The following is a 24,237-nucleotide window of genomic DNA, read 5'->3' on the forward strand; positions in this document are numbered from 1 at the left end:
CAAGAGTTCACAGATACTATTGAGAATAGTAGATTAGCCAGTTCCTTACATTTTGATTACTCACAGAAATAAAATAACCCCATTCTGTATCTATTTTGTGTCTTCCTCTGCACAACTTACCTTTTTTTTTCTTTTTCTCACTTATAAGCATTTAGTTTGCATTCAGGAACTAAAGCATCTATGCTCTCCTGCCTATTTGTTAAAAAGATGATTTTGCTGTCATAAATCTTGCAGTGCCTTAGGGTGACTGGGAAAAGGAGGGCAGCCCTGGAAGCACAATAGACTAGCCTCTTTGATTAGGAACCACTAGAAAGTAGGAACAGGTACAAGCACAAAATGGTGGAATTACTCTGGTGTAGGATTATGTGTGGTTTTGACCTAGACTGGAAAAGAAGTCCTTTCTGGGAGAAGTACGGCCTTCAGAACATCTTTGCAGTTTCTTATGATTCCTTGGGTGGATTGAGCAAAGCTCGATGTTACCTAATTCTGACCTCACTCTTATAGCAGTAATGTAGTTCTAGCAGTAAATGCACTTCAAAACACAGAGTTTGCCAGAATAGGCAGTGAAAAGAAATCGAGAGGAACTGTGAGCTCTGCTTTCAGGAACTTGAAATATTATGACTGAGCTGAGAAGTTAAAGGACTGGTATATAAACGTCCTAAGTGGAAGACCTGGTATGCAGTGCGTGGTTTATACTGACCCTGCCCACAGGGCTGGGAAAAGAATCTATTCTGGAGCCTGTGTCAAGCAAGACATGAGCTGCCAAGGACTGAGCAGAAAAGCACATTGGCAGAGATAAGTATGGAAAATATATTGAGGCATTTAATTTCTTGAAAATTGGAAACAAAGACTGAAGAAAAGTTTGTGCAGCTGATAAGGATCACTGCTTGGCTTACTTTTAAAGTCTTTGTTACAAACGGTAGCCTTTCCTTTTGAGTGCTATGATTAGACCCCAACATCATGCTACCTGCTGTAATAAAAAATTGCCTAGCGGTAGCCAGATGCACAGTGTGCTTTTGGGGATTGGGTTTTTTCCAGTTGGTCACTCCATTCCTGAACACAGCGCTGTTTTTCTTGTTTAAATGCGAGCATGTGCAACAATGGCAAGTAGAATATCTTCTAGATTTACCTTCCTGTTCCACTCACTCCCCTCTCCAAAAAGAAAAGCATCAACTAATGAGCTAGTGTTTTACTGACACTGAAGAGGAGGATGATGTTGGATTGATTCCTCTGGTAAACCTGAATTCATTTCTGTGCAGGTTGAGCAATACTCAGGATTCCTGTTTTTGCAGTAGCTCAAGGCTTTTCTCTGTATTGCAAAAGTCCATGAGGATATTTAGAATGAAAAAAGGGCTTAGTGACCACCATGGGCACAGAAATTTTCGGGAGAAGCTGCGGTAGTTAATAGAGAATGATAAATATTAATCCTGCTATTTATTCTGATCCCCTCTGTCCTTAGGAAATTCAGGCTACATGGTATGAAAAGCTTCATGAATGGGAAGATGCTCTGGTGGCCTATGACAAGAAGATGGACACAAACAAAGATGATCCTGAGCTGATGTTAGGACGGATGCGCTGCTTGGAAGCACTTGGTGAATGGTAAGTGGGAAATGACTGAAGACTGAGGAAAATGGTGCCTTTGAAAACAGTGCATATGTCTTCTCTGGATGCTGTCATCCAGGTGAAACTTTTTTGCCTGAATTCCTATTTACTCCTGCTTGCTTAGTAGTTTGAGTATTTCCAGTGACTGCTCACTTCATTCATTGAAGTCAGAATTGGTAATAACATCCCTAAGCCTTATGGGATGGGCCCTCTGGTAAGTTTGTGATCTTTCTGAAAGAGAATCTGCAGTCTTACAATCAGATCAACCCCATTTTTAACACAGAAAGAATTTGTAAATAGTGGGGACCTCGCAGGAAACCTTAATTAGGGAGCACTTGTCAAAAACAATCATAAAAGGAGCTTGTTGTGACCCTCCCTTTTAAATTCTAATTAAAACATGAGAGATTTCTGTATTTATTCATGGTCAGACCTGCGCCTATCCAGAATATATGGTCTTTTGCACAACTGTTAATGAACTTGTCTGTGTCCTGATAGTTACCTGGGTGTAAGATTATGCCAAATAAATTACTTCCACTTTAGAACCCTTTTGCCCATCTTGTAGATGGCTGAGTTTTTTATTATTACTTTTTTTTTTTGCATTCATTAAGCATTGTCTTTGTGTACATTTGGTGTTTCAAACCCTGTGTTAAATATGTGTTGTCAACATGTAACTGATGATTAGAGTCAAGTGTTTGTAGAGGGTAAGCTGGTAGCAACTTGCAGCTTGCTAGTTAACTGGGGGTTTCTGATTTTCTCCCTGTTCAATTCAAAGAAGATAATTGGAGAAGGCATCTTGTGCGTTGTAGCATGCAGTTCTACCCAGGGGCATGTGTGATTTGGTCCAGGTTCCGCCTTTCCACTGAAGTTTTCGTGTCACTAGAGCACTCTTCTGATGGGTCCTGACGTGAACCCATGGGATGGCACACTGTAAGGAGATTCCTCTTCACTAAAGTCATGTTACTGTTAGAGAAATAGAGCTGTTTGAGAAACTGAATTCTGACAGCGTTTTTCTGCCCTTTTTGTTTCTGGATGAGAGTGAAGCATATTGGGTGTAGTTTTTTCAGCAGGAAAAACAGATCCTCTTACAGAGTGTTTCTCAATCATCTTTTCTAGGAGTAGGCAGCTCCCACCTGGGATTTATGGAATTTGTCCCTCCTGCAGGACATGTATTTGTGTAAAGTGTCCTCTCAGAACCTCCTGCTTCTTCACATATCAGTGACAAACACATTATAAAAGGATGTAGGTTTTTTCTGTTGGAGCTAGATACTATGCATCAATCAATAGTCTGTAGTGATGAAAGCAATCACGATCTCACAAAGATCTGTGTGCTTGCTGTTGTGGAACTGCACTCCGTCTCTATGCAGATGTTTTTTACAAATCAGAAGTGCCTTTGCAAAGTGCTGTCTGCTACCTTGCAACTGACTAGAGACATCATGTTGAGTGAGACTGAGGATTCCATAGTTTGGCTGCTGATGTTCTTCAGTGGTGTTCAATTTGACTACTTGTGCTGCTGGAGTCTGCTTGGCAGAATATGGTGAACTGATATTATGTGGCATCATTATTTCAGTACTCTGTGCAGTGATGTTTTGAAAGTACAGCCAAAATATTCTAATTAATCTTCTAATGTAGTTATGTCTGCAAAAGCCATACTACTTTATTGGTGTCTATGAGGTCCTGGTTTACTGCTGTTGCAAAGTTTGGCCGTTTTTTTCATTTGTTTTGGTTTGGGTTTTTTTTCCTCCTGGGCTATTAAGCTGTCAGAATGACTGTCTTGCCTGTGGCAGCCCACTGGTTCTGTTTGACTAACTTATCTTTTTGGGGAGAGGAGGGGATGACAGTAGAAAAGACAAGCTGGCCTCCCTCACAGTTGGCAACTCTTCCACTGCTACAGAGTATCCAGCCTGAGAAATTTTGGAACTGCAGCACCCGCAGTAATGGGTTTGATTAATGGAGCATTCACAGTTGATTTGAAAGAAATAATATAAAAAAATCCTGATGCTTCCTCTCCACTGGAGATGAAAGATTCAGATCCCCTCTGAGGTATCGCCATGACAAGTCTTCATACTAGGTTACAGAAGCAACGATTCTCTAGTCTCTGTCTTCAAACTTGATGATGCATGTATCTAAAATGTTTGATAGCAGAAGCCACGCACAACTATTCAGATCATATATTTCTTCTACTGACACTTGCAAAAAAATTTAAGTATCCCTTGTTTGGTGGTGGTTTGGTTTTTTTTCCTTGGGAATGTTTTTTTTTTCTCTATTTGTAGACTGGAGCCGACAGTTCAGTGTGTAAAGTAGGCATTACTAATTGCTGAGGGACAAATGCAAACTTTTGTCTGGATTTGTGTTGTCAAATTGTGCCTTGAAATTATTTTCTGATTATAGGATTGTTGTCATCAGACTAGCCTATCTGAGTCGGCCAGAGGAGAAGAATCCTGTTCTCCACTCTATATAAGAAGAACAATGGGGTTGGCTGTCATCTGTGGAAAATGGTTGTTTAAAAAGATGGAATTCTTAAAAGAGGCTTTTTGCTGATCAAGAATTGTGGATTCTTTTTAGGGGACAGCTCCACCAGCAATGCTGTGAAAAGTGGACACAGGTCAATGATGAAACTCAAGCTAAGATGGCTAGGATGGCTGCTGCTGCTGCCTGGGGTCTAGGTAATGTGTCCTTGTGTGGTAGTATATGACAGCCCACAACATGGAAGCACAGATAGTTTTAACTTGCTTCAGACTACAAAATACAAGAAACAGGAAAATCAAAGAACAGAAGTATTTATGTTGTGAAGTAAGTGTCATTTCAACACTGAAGCCCTTTGGTAAACCTGCATTTACATAAGGTCTTCCAGTGTGGTTTCAAGTAACAAGAGACTGCCTTATTGGTCTGAGCAGATAATCAGTTGCTTAGCAGGTCCCTTTTACTTAGCTTTAAATTGAACTTAGTTCAGACTTGAAATGAGATAAATGATATTTCTCAGATTTGTGGCCAGATATTTACTAGGGAAGCTTATAAAATACTTGCTGTCTGCCAGCCTTTGCTGAGAGAAATTCAGCTTTTCCTTTGTAGGACACTAATTCTTTCAAATGTTCTGGAAATGTCAGCATTTCTCCTTTTTCATCACAAGGAATGCAAGAACCTTTTCCATGAGCTTAACAATTTGCTTAGGAGAAAAATGCCTGGTTTTGCTTGTCTGTAACTCTGTATATGTATATATACAGTTACTGTATATAACACAGACTGTGTCTGCCAAAGACAAGCTGTCAGAGAGCTGACTTAAATGTAGAAGTACCACACCGCATTCACTAGTTGCTGATATCTAAACACTGTAGCATAGTTCTGTTCCTATCTTGCAGAGAGGCTGTTGTGTTACTGAGGATATCTGTCTCTGCAGGTCAGTGGGATAGCATGGAAGAATACACGTGCATGATACCAAGAGATACCCATGATGGTGCTTTCTACAGGGCTGTGCTGGCTCTTCATCAGGACCTTTTCTCACTGGCCCAGCAGGTAATTGTCTTCCTTGTTGGCTTTCCAAAACATAGTTTAAGATGAACTAGGCTATACTGAGATATATAGATACATATATATGGAAAGACATACTATTTTAAAGCAATTGTCTATAACCTCTGAACTGCCCAATAACCTTTTTCCATTGATGTATTAGACCTTGGTGACTGAGCTTATCTTGTATTTCCAGAAATGCAACAGTGAATATATGTACAGATAGTAGTGGTCCAGTGCTGTGGAGTGTAAGAATGCCTTAGTCATTCTTAGGCTTCTTTTATGTCTGTTTTCTAGACAGATGATAAACAAGGGTTATCTCAGCAGAGGTTCCATTCTGCAAGGCACTGCTTGATAAAAGGCATTCATGGCGTAAGACATGCATAAGATTCTTCATGGGTGTTCTGTGCACGTCTGCTGTTGCAGCTTTTTCAGTGAAGTGTGCATATATATCATGTACCACAACTTTTCCTCTAATATTTCTGGTAGCTGTGATAAATCTTGACTCTTAGGTTGAGATGTGAAATCAAGGCAAGACATGAGTCTATTAAACAGAACCGTATTGGTATGCTTGTTTGTCACAGAGGAGATTTGCAGAGCGACTTTTTCCCCTCTGTAGATGTGAAACATGTTGTTTACTTTCCAAGGAAGCTCAAGTACCATTTCTCAGAATTCTGTGCCGGCTTGCCAACTTAGATAAAGGAGTAATTCAGTCTGCTCTGTCAAAACCCATACATAGATTTTTGGGTGATGTGCACAGTAAAATTAGCCAGGCATTCAAAGGTTTGTGATTAACCTTTAACATTTTGAACAGGAAAAACTATACATGAGAGATTATGTAATGGCGGGAACCAGAGCAGGATTTATTTCATGCTCGAAGGGCATGTCTTAGTTGGAGGAAGAGAAATGGAATTTGCTGTCTTGTAAAATTCATAAAAACCTATTGGGTCATGTAAAACAGTGAAAGCTATTTTCTATGATTGTATGTTATCAAGATACATTTCTTAAGGCTTTTTTGTAACTGGCTCTCTTGCACTAAAATGTGAACTTTCCTTTTCCTTTATAAATGTTATTAATAGTGATCTCTACAGTGATGGTAGTATTAGAAACACTGTAAACTTTGATTTGGTAGAAGGACAAACTCAGACTGTGCAGGTGATAAAGCCCCCTTGACCCTCGTATCTGCTCCTGGACACTGTTTTCCTGTCAATTCTTTATATTGATAGCATCCTTTTGTGGTTCTTGTTGGAGAATGGGAACAATGCCAGCTTTGTTTGTGAAATGGAACAGATGAATAGTAGTTCCAACAGTTGACTCTAGATAAAACATACCACTTTTGCCCCGATATCTTGCTCTATTTCAGTGCATTGACAAAGCCAGAGATCTGCTAGATGCTGAGCTGACTGCCATGGCCGGAGAGAGCTACAGTCGAGCCTATGGGGTAAGTAACTGGGTAACTCTCAGCCTTCATTCTTCTCGTTGCTTCTTCAGACTGTTTCTAGAAGTTGCATAGAACTTTGGAGTAGCACTTGTGCCAAATACAAGACCTATGTAGGCCTACAAGCTGAATGGCTCTTGTCAGATAAGAAATACAACTTTGTAGGAGCAGTTTGGGACAAAACAGTAAAGTGAGCTCCCACCACCACTACCCAAAAAAAAAAAAAAAAAAAAAAATTGACATTTAGAAAGCTGAATCACCAGGTCATCTAGATACCAGTATATAGCAGTCAGTCCTTTACCTGTTGGGCAGCATATGTACTTAAGATTTTGATGCCAAAATACTGTTCCTTAATTATAGGTAGATTTGTTCTGTAGTGATTGGGATGGAATGTGATTGTTTCCTTCAGGCTATGGTATCCTGCCAGATGCTGTCAGAGCTGGAAGAGGTTATCCAGTATAAACTTGTACCAGAACGCCGTGAGATCATCCGCCAGATCTGGTGGGAAAGACTGCAGGTACACCTTTGTAAAGATCAAGGATGGAGATGCTGATGTGGTTGGCATGAACAGCTTCTTTTCAAGTCAGTGTGATGGCTCAGCAAATTTTTTCATGTGTCTATCCCAATAGCAGATATGCTTGCACAGCTGCATGCTTTCTGTCTCCTTTGTGTTTGTCCTGGTTGGTTGAGGTTTTAGTTTGGTTGGTTGTGGTTTTTTGGTGTCTACTGATGTGATACTTTAGTAGGGTGATTTAAGCCTTGAAAATAGATGTGTACAGAATGGAGACACTAGTAACAACTCCAGGGATGCTAATCTCTCTGTTGGATCACACCTGGAAATACTGGTTTGGATAAGGCTAGTTTGAACTTTTTACCTGGCTGGCTGCATTTTAAGAAGTGAATTCTCTCACAATGCTGGAAAACTGGCCTGAGAATTCACATACCTGTAAAAGTGTCCTGTTCCTTTTTGACCTCTTACAAGAACATTTCCAGTTGATTGGTGGCACTTAAGGACATGGCTTAGTGGTTGACTTGGCAGTGTTAGGTTTATGGTTGGACTCAATGGTCTTAAAGGTCTTTTCCAACCTTAATGATGTGATTAGCCTTGTCCTCTTAAAAGAGACTTTTAGCAGTGCTGCTGTTCCTGTATTTAAGGAGAATTTTGTGCCTTTCTTACTGTAAGCAGCAAAAATCCAAAGCACCACTGAAGATTTAAATCAGCCAAATACTTTGAGTCTTTTTCCTTACAAGAGGCATTCCTACAGTGAGCATGAACATCATCAGATGAAGTAGTACATGTAGGAATACTGTTTAAAGAGGTGATTCCTGCAAGGGAAGGGAAGGGGGGGTGGGGGGGTGGAAAGGCATAATAAGAGTAAAAATGCTCTCATTATACCAAATTTTGATACGCTTGAGGAAGAATTTCTCCCTATTCAGAGTTCTTCACTGTGACTGCAGTATCTGCCTCCTTACGAAAAGCTGTTGCTGCTGCATATTTTTTAGCTGTTTGGGAAACTGTGACAAAGCTTTTAGTCTCCCATCTGTATTCCTGTCTGGAAAAGCTCAGGACCATTCCACTGGGGTGAAGAAACTGAGAGTGACAGGAAGCGTAATGTCTGAATACAGCTAGCTGTTTATAGTTGTGAAAGCAGTACATGCAGTTCTTGATCATTTTATAGCTGCTGTTTAATAATTTTAAAATGCCTATCAGATGAGGTTTATTTAGGTGTTAGGGAACAAGCTTTGCCTAACTTCCCAGCCCTCAATTCTGGGAAAAAAAAAAAGGGAAAGAATTAAATATTTTGGTGCTAAGGTGCTTGCTGCCATCAGAAATTCTTTTGTTTACCTCAAAACTCAGTCTAAGTCGTCTCTGAATCGATAGGACTGTAGATCACTGTTACCCTGAAGTACTTGGCCATTACAGCAATCACCATGGTTTTGGTTGTTACTGTGCCTTCCACAGTTCTACTTCTCTGTAGCATCCTTGAACTTTTGAAATACAGACTCATCCTGCTCTGACTGACAATGTTGTTGTGCCTCTCCGTTCAGACAGACAAGAACCAGACAATGCTTGCACAAGCAGCACAGAGTTTGGAACTGGAGTTTCTGGCAGAATATCACTTCACTCATGCCAGACTCTAAAAGCAACACATGCAAGGAGGAGAAGGGCAATAGCAAATGTATCTTTCCAACCGTTTGCTTTTGTACCATCTCCATATTGAGATTTGTCACTGTTTAAATCAAAAATAGGCTTTAAAACTAGGTTGATAAGGGTTACAGAACTCTTGACTCTCTTGCATGAAGAGCTTTCCTGATTTTTGGATGTGTTACTGCTTTAGAAGCTTTTCTTCTTTTGCCATTAGAGGTTTTCATTAGACTGCAAACAGAGATGGCGGCAGAGGGTAAAAGCCAAGGACTTAACCTTCTTCACACGCTGCAGTGCTAAAGAAATAGCCAGCTAGTTTGTAATATTGGCCTGCTGTGAATTATGGGTGCTGAAGTCTCTCCATCTTGGGAAAAGTCCCTTTGGATTCTGAATTGATGGCTCTGTGGAGTAGATTCAGATGAAACACTAACAAAGTTCTCTCTTCCTTTTCCTCTCAGGGCTGTCAACGAATTGTGGAAGACTGGCAAAGAATATTGATGGTCCGATCTCTTGTTGTGAATCCTCATGAGGACATGAGAACTTGGCTCAAGTATGCCAGCTTGTGTGGCAAGAGCGGGAGGCTGGTGAGCATTATCAAGCTTTACCCTCTAAAAAAATCTGTCAAATCTAGAATACGAGGTTTGTTATCATTGAACATTACAATCCTATTTCAACACTTACTGTGAGAATTATTACCAAAAAGACTTGAAACAGAGACTTCGCACTCTCTGTTGGCTACTGAAATGAGAATGTAACACTCAGATCCCAGTGAAGACATACGGTTTAGCATATGGTATTCTTACGAGTCCAGGGTGTGGCAATAAGGCTGCTATGTCTGTGTTTTATCTAGAGGGTTGAAGGTATTTTTTAGTGGCAGGCAGTTCTATGACCAGTATGAAATAGAGGTAAGAATGAACTTGTTTTAACCTGCTTTTTCTCTTTGCAACTTTCTCCAGGCCCTGGCCCATAAGACACTTGTCCTGCTTTTGGGAGTAGATCCATCTCGACAGCTGGATCACCCACTGCCAACAGTACATCCCCAAGTGACTTACGCGTACATGAAACACATGTGGAAGAGCGCCCGTAAGGTACAAAAGAACATAGTACTCTACATTTCATTGCTCAGGTTTTGTGCAGCGGCATGCATGTTAGCTCTTTATAATCCCCACAGCAAAAAGTCAAGGCTGAAGGTTTTATTTTTGCTCACCTAAAAAAGAATAACTAATCCCTTTCCCTATTGTTGTTCAGAAGAGAAGCTTTTAACATTTTCCTTTAAAACTCTGTGGTGACAGGGAAGGCCTGGCCCTAATTTTGTTTCCTGCGTGGAAAGATTATTTTTGCTAAACCAGTATCAGGTACCCAAGGGATGGACTCAGGATTAATGGTCAATGGTAGCTCTTCCATCCTCACCAGAATTTTACTGTGTAAGCTTGGTACTTGACTTTTTGTCCACTGTTCTGATTGGCAGCGCTCCGCCCTGTACCTGTGGTCAGGGTTACATGCTGAAAGAGGGAAATAAGTTTTTTTTTATTACCAGTTTTAGAAAAGTATCCTGAACAGTTTGTGCTTAGTTGCTGAGCAGAACTGAGTCTTAAGGATATCACTGAAAATTTCTAACTGAAAGACAGCTGAAAAGTACATAGGGTTTTGTCATGGGAATAATTTGGCTCCAAAGAGCCTAGGGTGAATGTTTTTGACATTGCAACACAGTGAGAATTTACATAATCAAATCCAATAAGCTCCAGACTGGATAACTTATCTTTTTTTTTAATATACATTAAAGCCTCCATTTATCCTCATATTCTTCCACATCTTTTTTATTTTTCCTGTCTTTGGGATTGCCAGCACTGGAGCAGAGCCATTGCTATGGGAACATTGCCATGACCTAACTTTTCTTTATTTGAATTTAAAAAACAGAAGGAGCTGCTGGTGAGGCCTTGTTCTATTGGCTCTGTAAAACAGTGTAATGGTCTCTTACTTTCTTCAGTAATGACCCAAGAAATATATAGGTCTTCTATGCCTGCTCTTTGAGTGAAAGTAGACGCTCTGTGTTTGACCTATGATAAAGAAACAAGACAAGATGCAGGAAACTGGTGCATTTGTAGAAAGCAGAATAAAAGAAGGCACAAAGATTAAGGGGGTGGGGGAAGAGAATGTATCTACAATAAACTGATGCAAGAGTATGTGGAGCCCATGAAGACAGGGGAAAAAACATTAGAAAGCAGAAGAGATGAGAAGGAGGAACTGATGTGGTTAGAATCATCACCTCTAAATTGTTGAATGATTTCCTACTTAAATACAGTACATAAACTCTCTGTTTAGGGGCTTTTACTTTCTAGAACTGGGTGCTGTGTACAGTGCTGAGGGACAAATACTTTACCCAAGATAGCACTAATCGTAGATCTGCATGCAAGTCTCGATCCTTTCTCTGAGCTCTCTTCTGCTGGAAGAGCTGACTGAATGATTTAGTCCTTTGTGGCACTTGGAAAGTAGATGCTTAGTTTTGAAATTCATGGTTAAAGGTGCAGCTCTGCGGCAGAAGAAACTGTGTTGGGGTACGATAGGGTTTGCAGTCTGGAGTGAGACTTGGTACTTGGTATAAACAAACACTTGAAAGTGTTTAGGGAATTCTCATGGTGCCAGGAGCATTACATGGTTGGGTGGATGCTTATGTCCTATTTGAATGACTATTACTAACTAAATAATACGTAGTTATACCTAGTGATGTGTGTAGACCAGAGTTTTATATAACTGTGTGTGTTCACTTGATGTAGTATCCTAAGTAATAAGCTACTGAGGTAGGCTGGTATGGTAGGAAATAACCATTTTCTCTAGCTGAGGAGTTCAGGGTTGCTTGGTTGACCTAAAATGTTTTCCTTACCGCCATTTTGGCACTTGACAGATCCAGCAGGAGAAAACCTGACATCTAGACAGGAACCAGCCGCATAGCACTTGCAGAGCTGCACAACAATTTTTTCTTAAAGTAAACCTTATTAACCTTCTTAAGTAAACCTTATTGCATTTCCTCTAGCAGTGTCCTTTGCCAGCAGCTGCATTCTGCAGACACACACTGTAACAAGGCTACATACAAACTTAGGAATTTGGTTGTTAAGGCTGAAAGCAGTAAGTTTTCTTTAAGTGCTCTGCCTGTCAGTTTATACTGATCAGTTTTCAATATTAATGGAAACTGAAGAGCAGATCGGGTTTGTCTAGATATGAGGGACACTTAACTGCTTGGCAATATCTTTTTGTCTATTTTTGACAAATGTCTGACATAATAGAACATAAGATTGTTATTTCCCACCTGCCCCCTTCAATTATCTGGGTTACAAGCTGTGGAATGCCCCCTATTAATGTTAATAGTGTGATACTTTCTTTTATTTCACCCTGGGCTAATACTCCTTTTCCTGACAATTGACTTGTGCATGCTGACATTTCAATGGGATAGATGAGGTATTTCAGCTCAGGTGATTCTTGTCTCACTCTAAAGTAGCCCATTTCTGTAGATGAAACAGAAGTAAATTGGACTCTTAATAGCATATTCTGCAGTTTCTGACCTGAAATGACCTTGCAAGAGCTTTACTCTAATTGTTTCCAGTGAAGCATGCATACTTTTTTCTTAAATCTTTTAATTTCAGGTGGTCTTACCCCATAATCGTTTCCAAGGAATTTCAAAAAGAGTCTCCCCTCAAAATTTGGTAGTGCAAGTTGCTTTAGCATTACTGCCATGTGTAATCTGATGACAAAGGAACAATGTACATTTGTACTTAAACAACCTTAGGAGAAATCTAGACTTCAATTTGTTGAAACAACACAGCCCATTGGTGTGTACTGTAAGCCTAGCTAAAACTGAGGGATTAAGAGGGAAGGTCAGGAAACTGCAGTTTTTCCTGCAGATGTTATTTTCTCAAATTGTTTGGTGGGGGTTTTTTCAGGCCATAGCGTATTATAGACAAACTTGTCTAGATTTGTGATCCTTTCTGTTATAGTAGTGACCTAGTCAGATGCAGCTTGTAAGCTATGAACACTTGTTTGATTGTTGGAATTGCAGGACTGTCTGTGATGTGCATGCTCAATTACAAATGAGACATCTCTATATTGTTACTGGAATCTCACTCTCCATGAGCCATAACAGGACATTCTCTGCTGCTGAAGTTTTCTTGTACAGGTGATGTTGTCACTTTGCCAGAATTGAGTTCTTGCACATCAGAGCACAATGTCAGCTTATCTTATGGTTGGTCATGCTTTTGCCTGTATGTATGACATAAAGGTGTGCCTAATGTTGGAAGGATGCAGTTGTTTGCTCCTTGATGTAGCAGATTTGAGACATCAATTTCTAATGTGTTCATTTAATTGGTGCTGCATATGTAGCATACAAACTAATTTTAGAGGGATGTAAATGGCTCAAAATCTTTGAAAGAAAATAAAGCTGTGTTTTTTTTGCTTTCAGTGAAAATTTATTTCCACATTGTCTTGCTCTCTTGTGAAGTTATATTTAACCCCTGTGGTCCTTACTGCAACCATCATCCAATTACAGATTGATGCGTTCCAGCACATGCAGCACTTCGTGCAGACAATGCAGCAGCAGGCACAGCATGCTATTGCTACTGAGGACCAACAGCACAAGCAGGAACTCCACAAGCTCATGGCACGGTCAGCACCTGGTCCTTGGACACCTTTTAACTATATAGTGAAACTGATGTCTTTCTGAGGTTGCAGGGTCCATGCAGGAGACACGTTTCAGACCAGGCGCGTGCTTTGATTAAAAGGAACAGGGGATTTCTCATTTAGCTGGTAGAGACCCATTCGGTATTACATTCTTATCTATGATTTAATTTTCAGTAAATGTTATTGTGATAAATCAGCGTAAAGAAGCTCGTATTTGTCACTGGCGGCTGGCTGTGTTTTTCCAGCACTGTGGCTCACTGGCAGAAAGCAGAGTTCTCAGCGTGGCTATCTCTTTGGTTTTCAGGAGATCCAGTCAGTAGGAAAGAAACACTTTTCACATGCCTGGCACATCTGTGGCTGGCAGTGTGTGCCCTCAATACAACAGCAGTGCTTTGGGCAATAGGTGCCCAGCATGTGATGGTCTCTTAAACTATTGGTGCATTAAAAACACACCTTATAATCTCCATTTTCCTCTATTGATCTGGAGGTGCCAAATCTCTTGGTTCCAATTTAAAGAAAAAATTGCATAGTGCTTACTATTTAAGGTTTTCTTTTTTTCAAGGGAGGCGTGCACTGAATTTGCTTTTATAAGAATGGGAACTTGGTAACACCGTCATCTTATTTATTTCAGAGTGACTGTTGTGGAAGACAAATTAGTAATGAGTTGTGCACAATATTTTTCTTGCACAATGCTTTCTGGAAAACACAAAATATAGAAAGGACAGCTGTGTAACTGTGGTGTTTAAAGCCTGCTGAGGGAGCAAAGTATTAAGCTTTACACAAACCTTCATAGCCCCACCCTGCTGCGGTAAAAATATGTTGTTTTTCCTTTCCTCTGGGAGGGGATGACTTAATGGGGTTCTGGCTTGAGGGAGAAGCAGTTGCTCTGTGTTTCCACTGTTTGTTCTGTCACAGTGTTCTCTCCAGAAGGCTAGTTCATATGGTGATAAGTATAGCTAGCCAGCACATATGCTGTGTGCATTTTATCAGTACTGATGAAGTCTTTTGATGCTACTGTTAGCTACTTCCTGTGTTTATTTTATAGCTGATATAAATGAGGAACAGTTTGACCCTTACCTTCCCCCCTAAAACTTTAAACCATTAACTAATTAGTTCCACACTTACAAGCAGATTGTAGGTGTTTTGAACCTGACATGTTAACACGTATGCTTGCAGTCTACAGAAGAGGCTTACTGAGTGGGTTTGCTGCATGAAATGTCTTTCAGACTTCAGATAAGAAGTCTGCCTCTTAATCCAGCAGGCTTCATTTTCATTGTAAGTTCTGAGTCAATAATCCCTTTGCTTAACCAGGTGTTTCCTGAAACTGGGTGAGTGGCAGCTGAACCTACAAGGCATCAATGAGAGTACCATCCCCAAAGTCTTGCAATACTACAGTGCTGCAACAGAGCATGATCGCAACTGGTACAAGGTCAGTAAGGAAGAGCTTCCAGGCACCACTGCAGAGAGATCAGTAAATGTGATCGTGTCCCATACTACAGGAAAGGAAGATGGTTATAGGAAGATATCCGGTAACTGTCTGCTTCGTTGCTGCAAGTAGGATTAAAAAAAAAAAAAACGGAGAAAGCAGAGAAACCTAAGGCAACCATGAGATTCTTATTCAGAATTTTATCCATCTGGTAAAACTAGGCCACAATTCAGTTTCTGTTCTTGGTTTTGGGACTCTCTCTCCTGTCAGTTGACAGTGAAGGAGAAAGGATAATCTAAATGGAAAAAAAAATATCTTGTGCTTGCTCGGTATACTTGAACTAGGACAGTAGCCTTGTTGCTAATTCTTCAAAGAACCTTAGATCTCAGGGTTGTGAAATGTCAATTAATATTTGGTGCCAGATCTTCTCTGAGGCAGCCATCTCCTGTATTTTTTCCTATTACACCTCCCTTAGACCTAACATATTAATCTTAATTTTAAACTTTGAAAAATTAAGGTGTATGTGGATAGGATGTGATTTAATTTTTGCTGCAGAGATCCTTTGCCATAATATCCAACAGGGGACTCCTAGCCAAGAACTCACCATGGTGTTATTTAAGATAATAAGACAGTTAAAACTACAAGCGATTAGAGAAAGCAAAGCTTTGTGTTGTCTGCAGGGTATTACTATTGTCCACAGACTTAAAACAATTGGATTTTTGTCTCTGATAATTAGTACAGGTTGCAGAAAGGATTCCTCTTCCTTCTGACTTTTCTTCTCTCTTATTGGCAGGCCTGGCATGCCTGGGCAGTGATGAACTTTGAAGCTGTGCTTCACTACAAACATCAAAACCAGGCCAGAGATGAGAAGAAAAAACTACGTCATGCCAGTGGAGCCAGCATCACCAGTGCTAACACAGAGGGCAGCAATAGTGAGAGTGATGCAGAGAGCACAGAGAACAGTCCCATCCCATCTCCAGTGCAGAAAAAAGTCACTGAGGTACCCTCCTCCCCTGTTTATGTTGAGAGATTGGTACTTACTGCTTAGATGGAGGAAAATGTTATGGCAAGGAAAAAGCTACTACGCATACCTGACTTGTGGAAGCTGTGTATGTGTGTATAAGTATATATAAACATATATAATCGTAGCTTACAGCAAAACTGTGGAAGTTCAGGTTAAGGAAAGAGGACTACATTAATGCAAATGATTGTTAAGTTAGATGTGTACTAAGGCAAAGGCATGGATGGCTGTCATAGGTGATACAGTGTGCATTAACAGGTTCTGCTGCTTAAGCCCTTCATGAAAGACTGAGGAATCTCTTTTACTTTAGCAGTTACAGTAGGGTTGTAGTGTTTAGGCTTCTTTGCTGTCCATAGTTTTGCCAACAAACTGAATGATAGAAACACTTCACAATATGTTCCCTGCCAGGCTGAAAGACCTGTGTGTAGTTAAGCAAAACAAGAATTCCAAGAAGATACATGTCCTGTGAGGAGTATGAGCAGAAGTCAACTATAATGTGGGTTAGGTCTATGTTTCCACATATTTCTTCCTCTTCCCCCTTGCTGAGTTTAGGATTCTTGTGGACTGATGCATTTGTGTAGAACTAATGCAGCAATTTTCATTCCAAAAGGATTTATCCAAGACTCTCTTGATGTACACAGTCCCTGCTGTCCAGGGCTTCTTCCGATCCATATCTCTGTCTCGAGGAAACAACCTGCAAGACACTCTAAGGTACATAATAAAGCACACAGTAAATTAAATCTAGCTGATAAGGGCACATGGTTTAAGGTTAGGTAGAACCTGTTTCTTCTCTTTTTTTTTTTTTTTTTTTTGTTGTTGTGGTTAAACTAAGTAAATGCTTCAGTTCAAGTTAATTTATGGTAGGTGCATTAGCCCTTATCCTACTATCCATAGGTTCTGGTAAGAAGAGTCACCTTTAAGTGGATCTGAAGGTATTTGACTGAAATGGTTAATTTTGTTTCATTCCTAAAAATTATATTTCTCTCTTTCAGAGTCCTTACTCTATGGTTTGACTATGGTCACTGGCCTGATGTGAATGAGGCTTTGGTAGAAGGAGTCAAAGCAATTCAAATAGACACTTGGCTGCAGGTAAGGAACACAAAGGGCTAAGACAAATCTCAGTTCTGGGGGAGCTTGGGGATTTGTTACGTGCTATCCATGATGATTCTTTTCTAAACAGTCTTCTGTAGGTGAGTGTATTGAGAGCAACGTACAGTACTATTTGTAACTGATTTAAAAAGCATCTTGAACAGAGACATGAGAAACACTCTTGGATGCGTTTCTGTAGTATTATGCAGATTAGTGCATATGAATGGGAAAGAATGAAAATTTTTAAACTGAAGATGATACCAATGCAGTGGTGACCAAGTATAAAACACCACTGTGGCTGCCCTGATGTTATTCAGACAGTCTATTTCCAGGATTGCCTTGAAGAATGACTTGTAAATTAAAAAAAAGGCTTTATTTCTTATTTGAGCTTTACACTTCAAGACACATCTTACTCTTTCCGTAAGAGGATCCTGTGTAACAGCTTTGCACAGAACACTTGTGATCTCACTGAGCTGTTCTGTATTTCTGACGCTGTTTGGAACTTTGTGTTATCCTCTGACCATATCAAAAATGAGTGGTGGCACGCTCTGTCTCCTTTAGAGACTGTAAGGTCTCTAGCAGAGGGCAGAACAGCTTGTGAACTAAACACATGAGGTGACAGGGATGTTTATTATACTCATCCTTACTACTAGGTTATCCCTCAGCTTATTGCAAGAATTGACACCCCTCGACCATTAGTAGGACGTCTCATTCATCAGCTCCTCACAGATATTGGACGGTACCATCCCCAGGTAAGCTTTGGCTTAGAGGAGGAATTTCCATGGACCGATAGCCAGTTAAGGCAGGTCCTGTGTTCTGTTTCACCTAGTCTAGATGCCTTCACTGACAGTCACAGCAGGTGATGATAGTGAGGATGGGGACTGTTTCTGCTCCTGCTGCTTTCACCTCAGAACTGTTCACATAAAAATGGAAAGAAGAGGTGGATGAGCCATGCAGCAGGGGAAGTTCTTTCAGTCTAACAGAATACTGGGCAGTGCAAGTCACCTTCTTAAATCTCATCAAGTGACTACTAAGAGGTGACCTCACAGGCATTTTATCTGAATTTCTTCCTACAATGTGAAAAATCACAAAATATTAAAACCACATTTTTGTTCTTGCAGTTTGATACAGGCTCTTAAAGCTATTCTGCTACTCAGTGAGTTAGTCTCCAATCAGATTGGAAGACATTGAATAGCAAATTCCTATCACCTCTTTCCAGAAGCAAGCTTACTTTTTATAGTCTAGCCTAAGGTTGCTATTTATTAATGCTTTGCCAGTCTTTCAATTTACATAGGTTTTCTGTGTGGCTCTAAAATATTATTGGTTGATGTCCCTTGTAGGCTTTGATCTATCCTTTGACTGTGGCCTCTAAATCTACAACCACTGCTCGCCACAATGCTGCAAATAAGATCTTGAAAAACATGTGTGAGCACAGTAACACTCTGGTGCAGCAGGCAATGATGGTGAGTACTTGGCATACCACAAAGTGTATTGTCTTTCAGGAATGGGTGTATAGTGACACAACGTGACTATTAGTATATAGTAACAGGTATAGTAGCACAAAGTAACTATTGTTAATTTTGTTCAAGTGTAACTAATTTGATTATTTTTTTTTGCAATTGGTCAAAGTTACAGTATTAGTATAATTTCAAGAGAATGCTTTAATTTAAAAAGGACCATAATGTTCAAACATTTGAGTTCTTGTGTCGTCTTATGAATAAATATTGAGAAGAAATACATGAAGAATCATTGTTCCATAGAGAAATATTTTTGCTTAATGAAAAATGGAAACAAAACTTACCAAGAATAGCATGGAAAGAATGATTTCATTAACTTGCTAAAGATTTTTATGAATAAATGAGTAATACTTTCAGGCCAAAATACACAAACATATAGAAAATGTCAAAGGTGACAAACAACATTAGAAAAGCCTGATCAGCTTGCAGAAAAAAAATGGAACAGCATTGTGGGAGTTCTTATGGCTCCCTCTAGCTGCCAGCAACAAATAATTTCATAATCATTAGAGAAGAAAGTAGTTTTGCATTTGTAAGTCAGTATACAGTCAGAGTGGGGTTTTTTTAGGTGTTTAATCTTTCTTCCTGTCCTAAACCAGGTGAGCGAAGAGCTAATCCGTGTAGCCATCCTGTGGCATGAGATGTGGCACGAAGGGTTGGAAGAAGCATCTCGTCTGTATTTTGGAGAAAGGAATGTGAAGGGAATGTTTGAGGTGCTGGAACCGCTGCATGCAATGATGGAGCGTGGGCCTCAGACTTTGAAAGAGACATCCTTCAATCAGGTATCAGCAAATGGCCTGCATGCCCACAAAAACAGGCAGGACAGCCACCAGATGTGTTACAAGGGCTTCTGCCATCTAACACCAAGAGTAAATATCTTGGGACTCATTATGTTGGTTGCAGGCTTCATTATTGACATTTGTCTTCAGATCTATATTGCTTTTGGTGACTACAGTACTATAAGGGCCAGTACAGATGGCCCTGGAATCTTATATCAGCTGGGTGTCTGATAGGATCTGGAAAACTTAAAACTGCTTTGCTGTTAGTTCTTCTAACTCCAGTATGCTTTGCTTTGCTTCATGATAGCCACTAACACAGATAGTAGAGATGACCTCTCTCAAGCCAGCAAAAAGAATTACTTTGAGCTTGTGAGCCTACAGTTAAAGGGTAATGCTATTCATTCTGTCGCTTTTTGTCATGAAATCTATTTGTGAGCAGCATTGTCTAATGAACTCGGTGCATGTCTTGCATCCAGGAATTTCTAGATATTTAATTCCAATATGCTATAAAAAGGTGAGATCAAGTATTTGTAATGCAATTTGAAAATAGGCTGTGATATTCTGTAGGTATTAAGTGGTCTCCACCTGTTCCACTGTAGCCTGTAGAAGTGTTTTTCACTTCCTAGGCCTATGGCAGAGATCTAATGGAAGCTCAGGAGTGGTGCAGGAAGTACATGAAATCGGGAAATGTCAAAGACCTAACTCAGGCTTGGGATCTCTATTACCATGTGTTTCGGCGTATCTCAAAGCAGCTGCCTCAGGTAGGGGGACAGGTACAGTTCTGTTGTGGGTCTTACAGTGCAAGTTGTCAATACCAATCTTTGGTTTATGTTTTCTGGTTATTCAAAACATTCAGATTCACTACTATGGTGGAAATACATGCATGTGGTTTGGTGCAAGTTCACTGCTTTTGCAGCGCTTTTTTTTGTGCTGCAAGTGTCTGAAGTATTGTCAACTGATTGAACTGGTCTAGGTCCCTTGACAGCATGAGCTCTTCAGATTTTTCAGTGAGATTTAACTGACATTCAGGGGGGTTTATTTCTTTTGGTTTTGGTAGCTCACTTCTTTGGAACTACAGTACGTGTCACCAAAACTCTTAATGTGCCGGGACCTGGAATTGGCAGTGCCAGGAACGTATGATCCCAACCAGCCCATCATACGTATTCAGTCCATTGCACCCTCACTGCAGGTCATCACCTCCAAGCAGCGGCCCAGGAAGTTAACATTAATGGGTAAGAGAGAGCAGTTTTTGCTTACTTTTAGGTCAAACTGTGTATTTCCCAGGTAAAAACCTCTCCAGGATTTCCTTTCAGATGAGGTATTTCTTGGTGGTCTGGTCAGTCTGACTGCCACACTTTCCAGTTCTTGGGTGCACTTACTTACACTTGGGTGTATTTACTTTTGTCTGTTTGTTCAGCAAGAGTAAACTTTTGTGTATTCATTCTTTCACAGGAAGCAATGGGCATGAGTTTGTCTTCCTTCTGAAAGGTCATGAAGACCTTCGCCAAGATGAAAGAGTGATGCAGCTTTTTGGGTTGGTCAACACTCTGCTAGCAAATGACCCAACTTCTCTTCGTAAAAACCTCAGGTATGTGCTGTGCACAATGACTGGATGTGCTAAAGCACAAGTAACATCCTACGTAGGTGCAGCTTCCAAGTAACCCTTGGTACAACCAGCTGGTTTGTAAGGAAATGGCAAATCTTGGAACTAGTTTCATTTAAAAAAAAAAAAAAGGGAAAGAAAAGAGCAAGAAAGGAAAAAAACCCATTCATAGGATTCAAATTTCGAGGAAATGTATCCTGAGGGGATTGTTTGTTTTATTTAAGTGAAATTCCATCTCATAAATAGTCTTTGAGGCAACTCCTATTTCAAGATACCTTGAGCACTGCATTAGCCTGAGAACAGGTGGTTTTGTCAAGGATTTTTTATTATAGTCACTAAATGGTTTGGTGAATAGTTACTGACTGCAATTGTGTACAGTGTCTTTCAAGCCTGAATATATCAAATGTCATGTGCAAATAATAGATCATTGTGGGTGACATAACGTGTACCTTATGAAAGCAGTCTTTCAGTGAAAAACATGTAAGCTTTGAGAATGTGTGTAGTTTATCTGGCAGCAATCTAACCCAATGGGTGTTTCAGGTCTGTTCGAAAAGGAGAGAAACAGAGCAAGTACTGAAGGAGACAATTTGAATCAGAATCAGATTTAGTAGTAGTTGTTTTAAGCATCTCAAAATGTAATAATTCACAGCATACAACAATTTGAGCTCTGATTTTTTTTTTTCCTGTAGCATCCAGAGATATGCTGTTATTCCACTGTCTACAAATTCAGGCTTGATTGGTTGGGTCCCCCACTGTGACACACTGCATGCACTCATCCGAGACTACAGAGAGAAGAAAAAGATCCTGCTCAATATTGAACATCGCATCATGCTGAGGGTAAAGAGCAAAGCTGGCAGAGGTTTTGGTACATTGTTTTAGGAATCCAGTGTTTTAATGAAGAGTAATGGTGCACAGCTTGTTGTTCCTTTGCCTGTTTTCTGATTGTTATTGGTACCAGTAATAAATGCAAAAATATCAGGTAAGAGTTATAAAATGCTACCAAGAGGTAAAAATTGCCATATGTTTATTTGTGTCTCCTTTCCTGTTTTACCAGTGACCACAAGTTGTTACCATCTGGTGACAAAAATGTGGAATTTTGTGTGACTATGATGTGACTTACACAGGGTGCCATGCTGCTAGCATTTACAAACATTGTGTCTAAGCAACAGGGCCAAAATTAGAGAGACTGGAGAAACTGAACATTACTACAAAAGCTGGAATTGCCTGCCAAAAAGGAAAGTGTGTGCCAACCCAAAAGACTTATTTGGATAATGGTTCTTGAAACATATTTACCTTCACAGTATTTTATTTAAATATGGCTATGGCCTACTTTGTGGATACTAAATCACTTGCTATCCCATTTTAAATTAGTTCTTCACTGTTGGGCAGTCATCTCACTGAATTTGGGAACATACTGGTCAGTCTACAAACAATTTCATTATAATCTTGATCTGAATTTTTTTGTGATTACAGTGTTTCTCATAGTACAGCTATGGATTACTGGAGGTGGCTTTTTGAAATTGATGTCACTTCTCAATTATAGATGGCTCCAGATTATGACCACCTGACTCTGATGCAGAAGGTAGAAGTATTTGAACATGCTGTCAATAACACAGCTGGTGATGACCTTGCCAAACTGCTGTGGTTGAAGAGTCCAAGCTCAGAGGTGAGTTCAGCACGTGTAATGGCTTGTGTTTGGCAATCAGCGTGGTGTGGCATTACCTTCTTTGCAGAATGAATGAGAGATGGTGTTTATTCATCATAAACTCTGGGTGAATCACTGCAGAACATGAATCCACACGTGTGTCCCCTCGCAAGGGGCCTTACACAGTTCAGATCTCAATGGCTGCCAGAGCGAAATCCAAAGCACAGGACTGGAGACTGAAGCTCTGCATACTGTGCATGGGCAGAGAAAAGCAGGAGCCTCAGATTATAAACTCTTATTGGCTTAGACATCAAATTCAAAGCCACAGGATGCTTGAACCCCTTCAGGCTTATGGAGTGTATTGCACCTAAGCATGTCATGGTTTTACTTTGTGCAAAATGCAAGTAATTAGTGTATAAATTAAAATATAAGCTGACACATGCAACATACCTGCTTGGCTTTTTCTGTTTTGTCTCCACTTGCAGGTGTGGTTTGACAGAAGAACAAACTACACTCGTTCACTAGCTGTGATGTCAATGGTTGGGTACATTTTGGGCCTTGGGGACAGGTAAGTGAAATTGTAAAGGCTTTTTAAATAAAAGCACAAACTGTGTAAGCCTATCAATTCGTTCCTTGGATCTGGTCTTAGGATAACAACTTTCATTGTGGTTATTGCTGAGTTGTAATGCTACCATCTTTCAGGACCTAATTGTTCTGCTGGTATTTTCAGCACTGCAGACATGAGATGTAGGGCTTGTGTTTCCTGAGTACAAATAAGAGTTCTTTCCATTTGGGGAGGACAGTACAGACAGAATTACTTCAAGGACCACAAGCACTAGTTTTGTCCTTTCCTTTCACTCACAAAGTGGCAATTCTTTCTCCATCCATTCTATAAAACAGAAACATTGTTGACACCAATCTGTGTGCTTCATGTGTATGAGATGGCAAATTTTTGCAAAGACTGTTAGGACTGTTTATGTACAGTCCCCCACCTTTTGGGGGAGAAAAGAAGCACTGTGATCAAGCATCAATTTTTGTTCCCTGGAATAGAAAATTGAAATCCAGAAAGTATTTAGTGACAGTGGTCGTCTGAATCTCCCTCCAGATGGGTTCGGTTGCACTACTTATTTAATGTACATTTTTGCCTGGGGTGTATTTATTCTTTGAAGCAGGAAACTCTAGTGCTATGTATGTTCACAGCAGTTGTCAGAGAGACAAATGAAGTCCCTATAAATACTCCTTAAAGACTGCTCGAGACTTAAAACAAATGAAAGTTGATGTTGGTTTAACTGTTACTTAGTGCTTTTTCTAATTTGCAATGCAGACATGTTCTGACAGGGAGTATGTACAATCCAAATGGACTGGGCAAATTAAAAAAAAAAAAACAAAAACCAAAAAAAAAAACCCCAAACCATAAAATGAACAAATGTTTGATTTAGTATATGACTTAGTGTCAAAAGGGGATATCATAACTTCCAAAATACTTACTGAAGGCAATATATTTTAGATTTAAGTTCTGTAATGCAAAACCAGCTAAACCTTCAAATGTTTTCATAAGAAAAGCTTTTATTCCTGGACTTAAAGGTCTTTATAATGAAATTATAAACCTTTGAAAACTGAATTAAAAGAAGATTGGAACAAGCCAGCATGAATAGCAGCAGTCCTACTCTGGATTGATTCTGTTCTTTTCTGGTGGTAATCCAATTTGCATTACTTCACCTGTAGCATAATTCATTACATTTTTCTATACTAAAAAATGATAAAGCATAAAACAAGTAAAAAAAATTTATTCTAACTGAAAA

The 24,237-nt window shown here is 39.8% G+C and overlaps 1 protein-coding gene across 6 annotated transcripts in view; it reads left to right on the forward strand.

Moving 5' to 3' along the window:
- Positions 1 to 24,237, forward strand: part of MTOR (mechanistic target of rapamycin kinase) — a 66,868-nt gene that overhangs the window by 37,169 nt on the left and 5,462 nt on the right. For all 6 annotated transcript variants that reach the window (XM_055798294.1, XM_055798295.1, XM_027787948.2 and 3 more), the window contains 21 exons: positions 1,460 to 1,599; positions 4,165 to 4,265; positions 4,997 to 5,112; positions 6,470 to 6,547; positions 6,954 to 7,061; positions 9,149 to 9,274; positions 9,647 to 9,778; positions 13,228 to 13,343; positions 14,670 to 14,787; positions 15,578 to 15,784; positions 16,416 to 16,516; positions 16,798 to 16,894; positions 17,548 to 17,646; positions 18,235 to 18,357; positions 19,008 to 19,190; positions 19,814 to 19,948; positions 20,245 to 20,419; positions 20,640 to 20,775; positions 21,480 to 21,627; positions 22,334 to 22,456; positions 22,921 to 23,003. In XM_055798294.1, coding sequence (XP_055654269.1) covers positions 1,460 to 1,599; positions 4,165 to 4,265; positions 4,997 to 5,112; positions 6,470 to 6,547; positions 6,954 to 7,061; positions 9,149 to 9,274; positions 9,647 to 9,778; positions 13,228 to 13,343; positions 14,670 to 14,787; positions 15,578 to 15,784; positions 16,416 to 16,516; positions 16,798 to 16,894; positions 17,548 to 17,646; positions 18,235 to 18,357; positions 19,008 to 19,190; positions 19,814 to 19,948; positions 20,245 to 20,419; positions 20,640 to 20,775; positions 21,480 to 21,627; positions 22,334 to 22,456; positions 22,921 to 23,003 — 2,645 coding nt within the window. The remainder of the gene's footprint in view (positions 1 to 1,459; positions 1,600 to 4,164; positions 4,266 to 4,996; positions 5,113 to 6,469; positions 6,548 to 6,953; positions 7,062 to 9,148; positions 9,275 to 9,646; positions 9,779 to 13,227; positions 13,344 to 14,669; positions 14,788 to 15,577; positions 15,785 to 16,415; positions 16,517 to 16,797; positions 16,895 to 17,547; positions 17,647 to 18,234; positions 18,358 to 19,007; positions 19,191 to 19,813; positions 19,949 to 20,244; positions 20,420 to 20,639; positions 20,776 to 21,479; positions 21,628 to 22,333; positions 22,457 to 22,920; positions 23,004 to 24,237) is intronic.

Source organism: Falco peregrinus, chromosome 3, assembly GCF_023634155.1.
Source record: "Falco peregrinus isolate bFalPer1 chromosome 3, bFalPer1.pri, whole genome shotgun sequence".
NCBI lineage: Eukaryota > Metazoa > Chordata > Aves > Falconiformes > Falconidae > Falco > Falco peregrinus.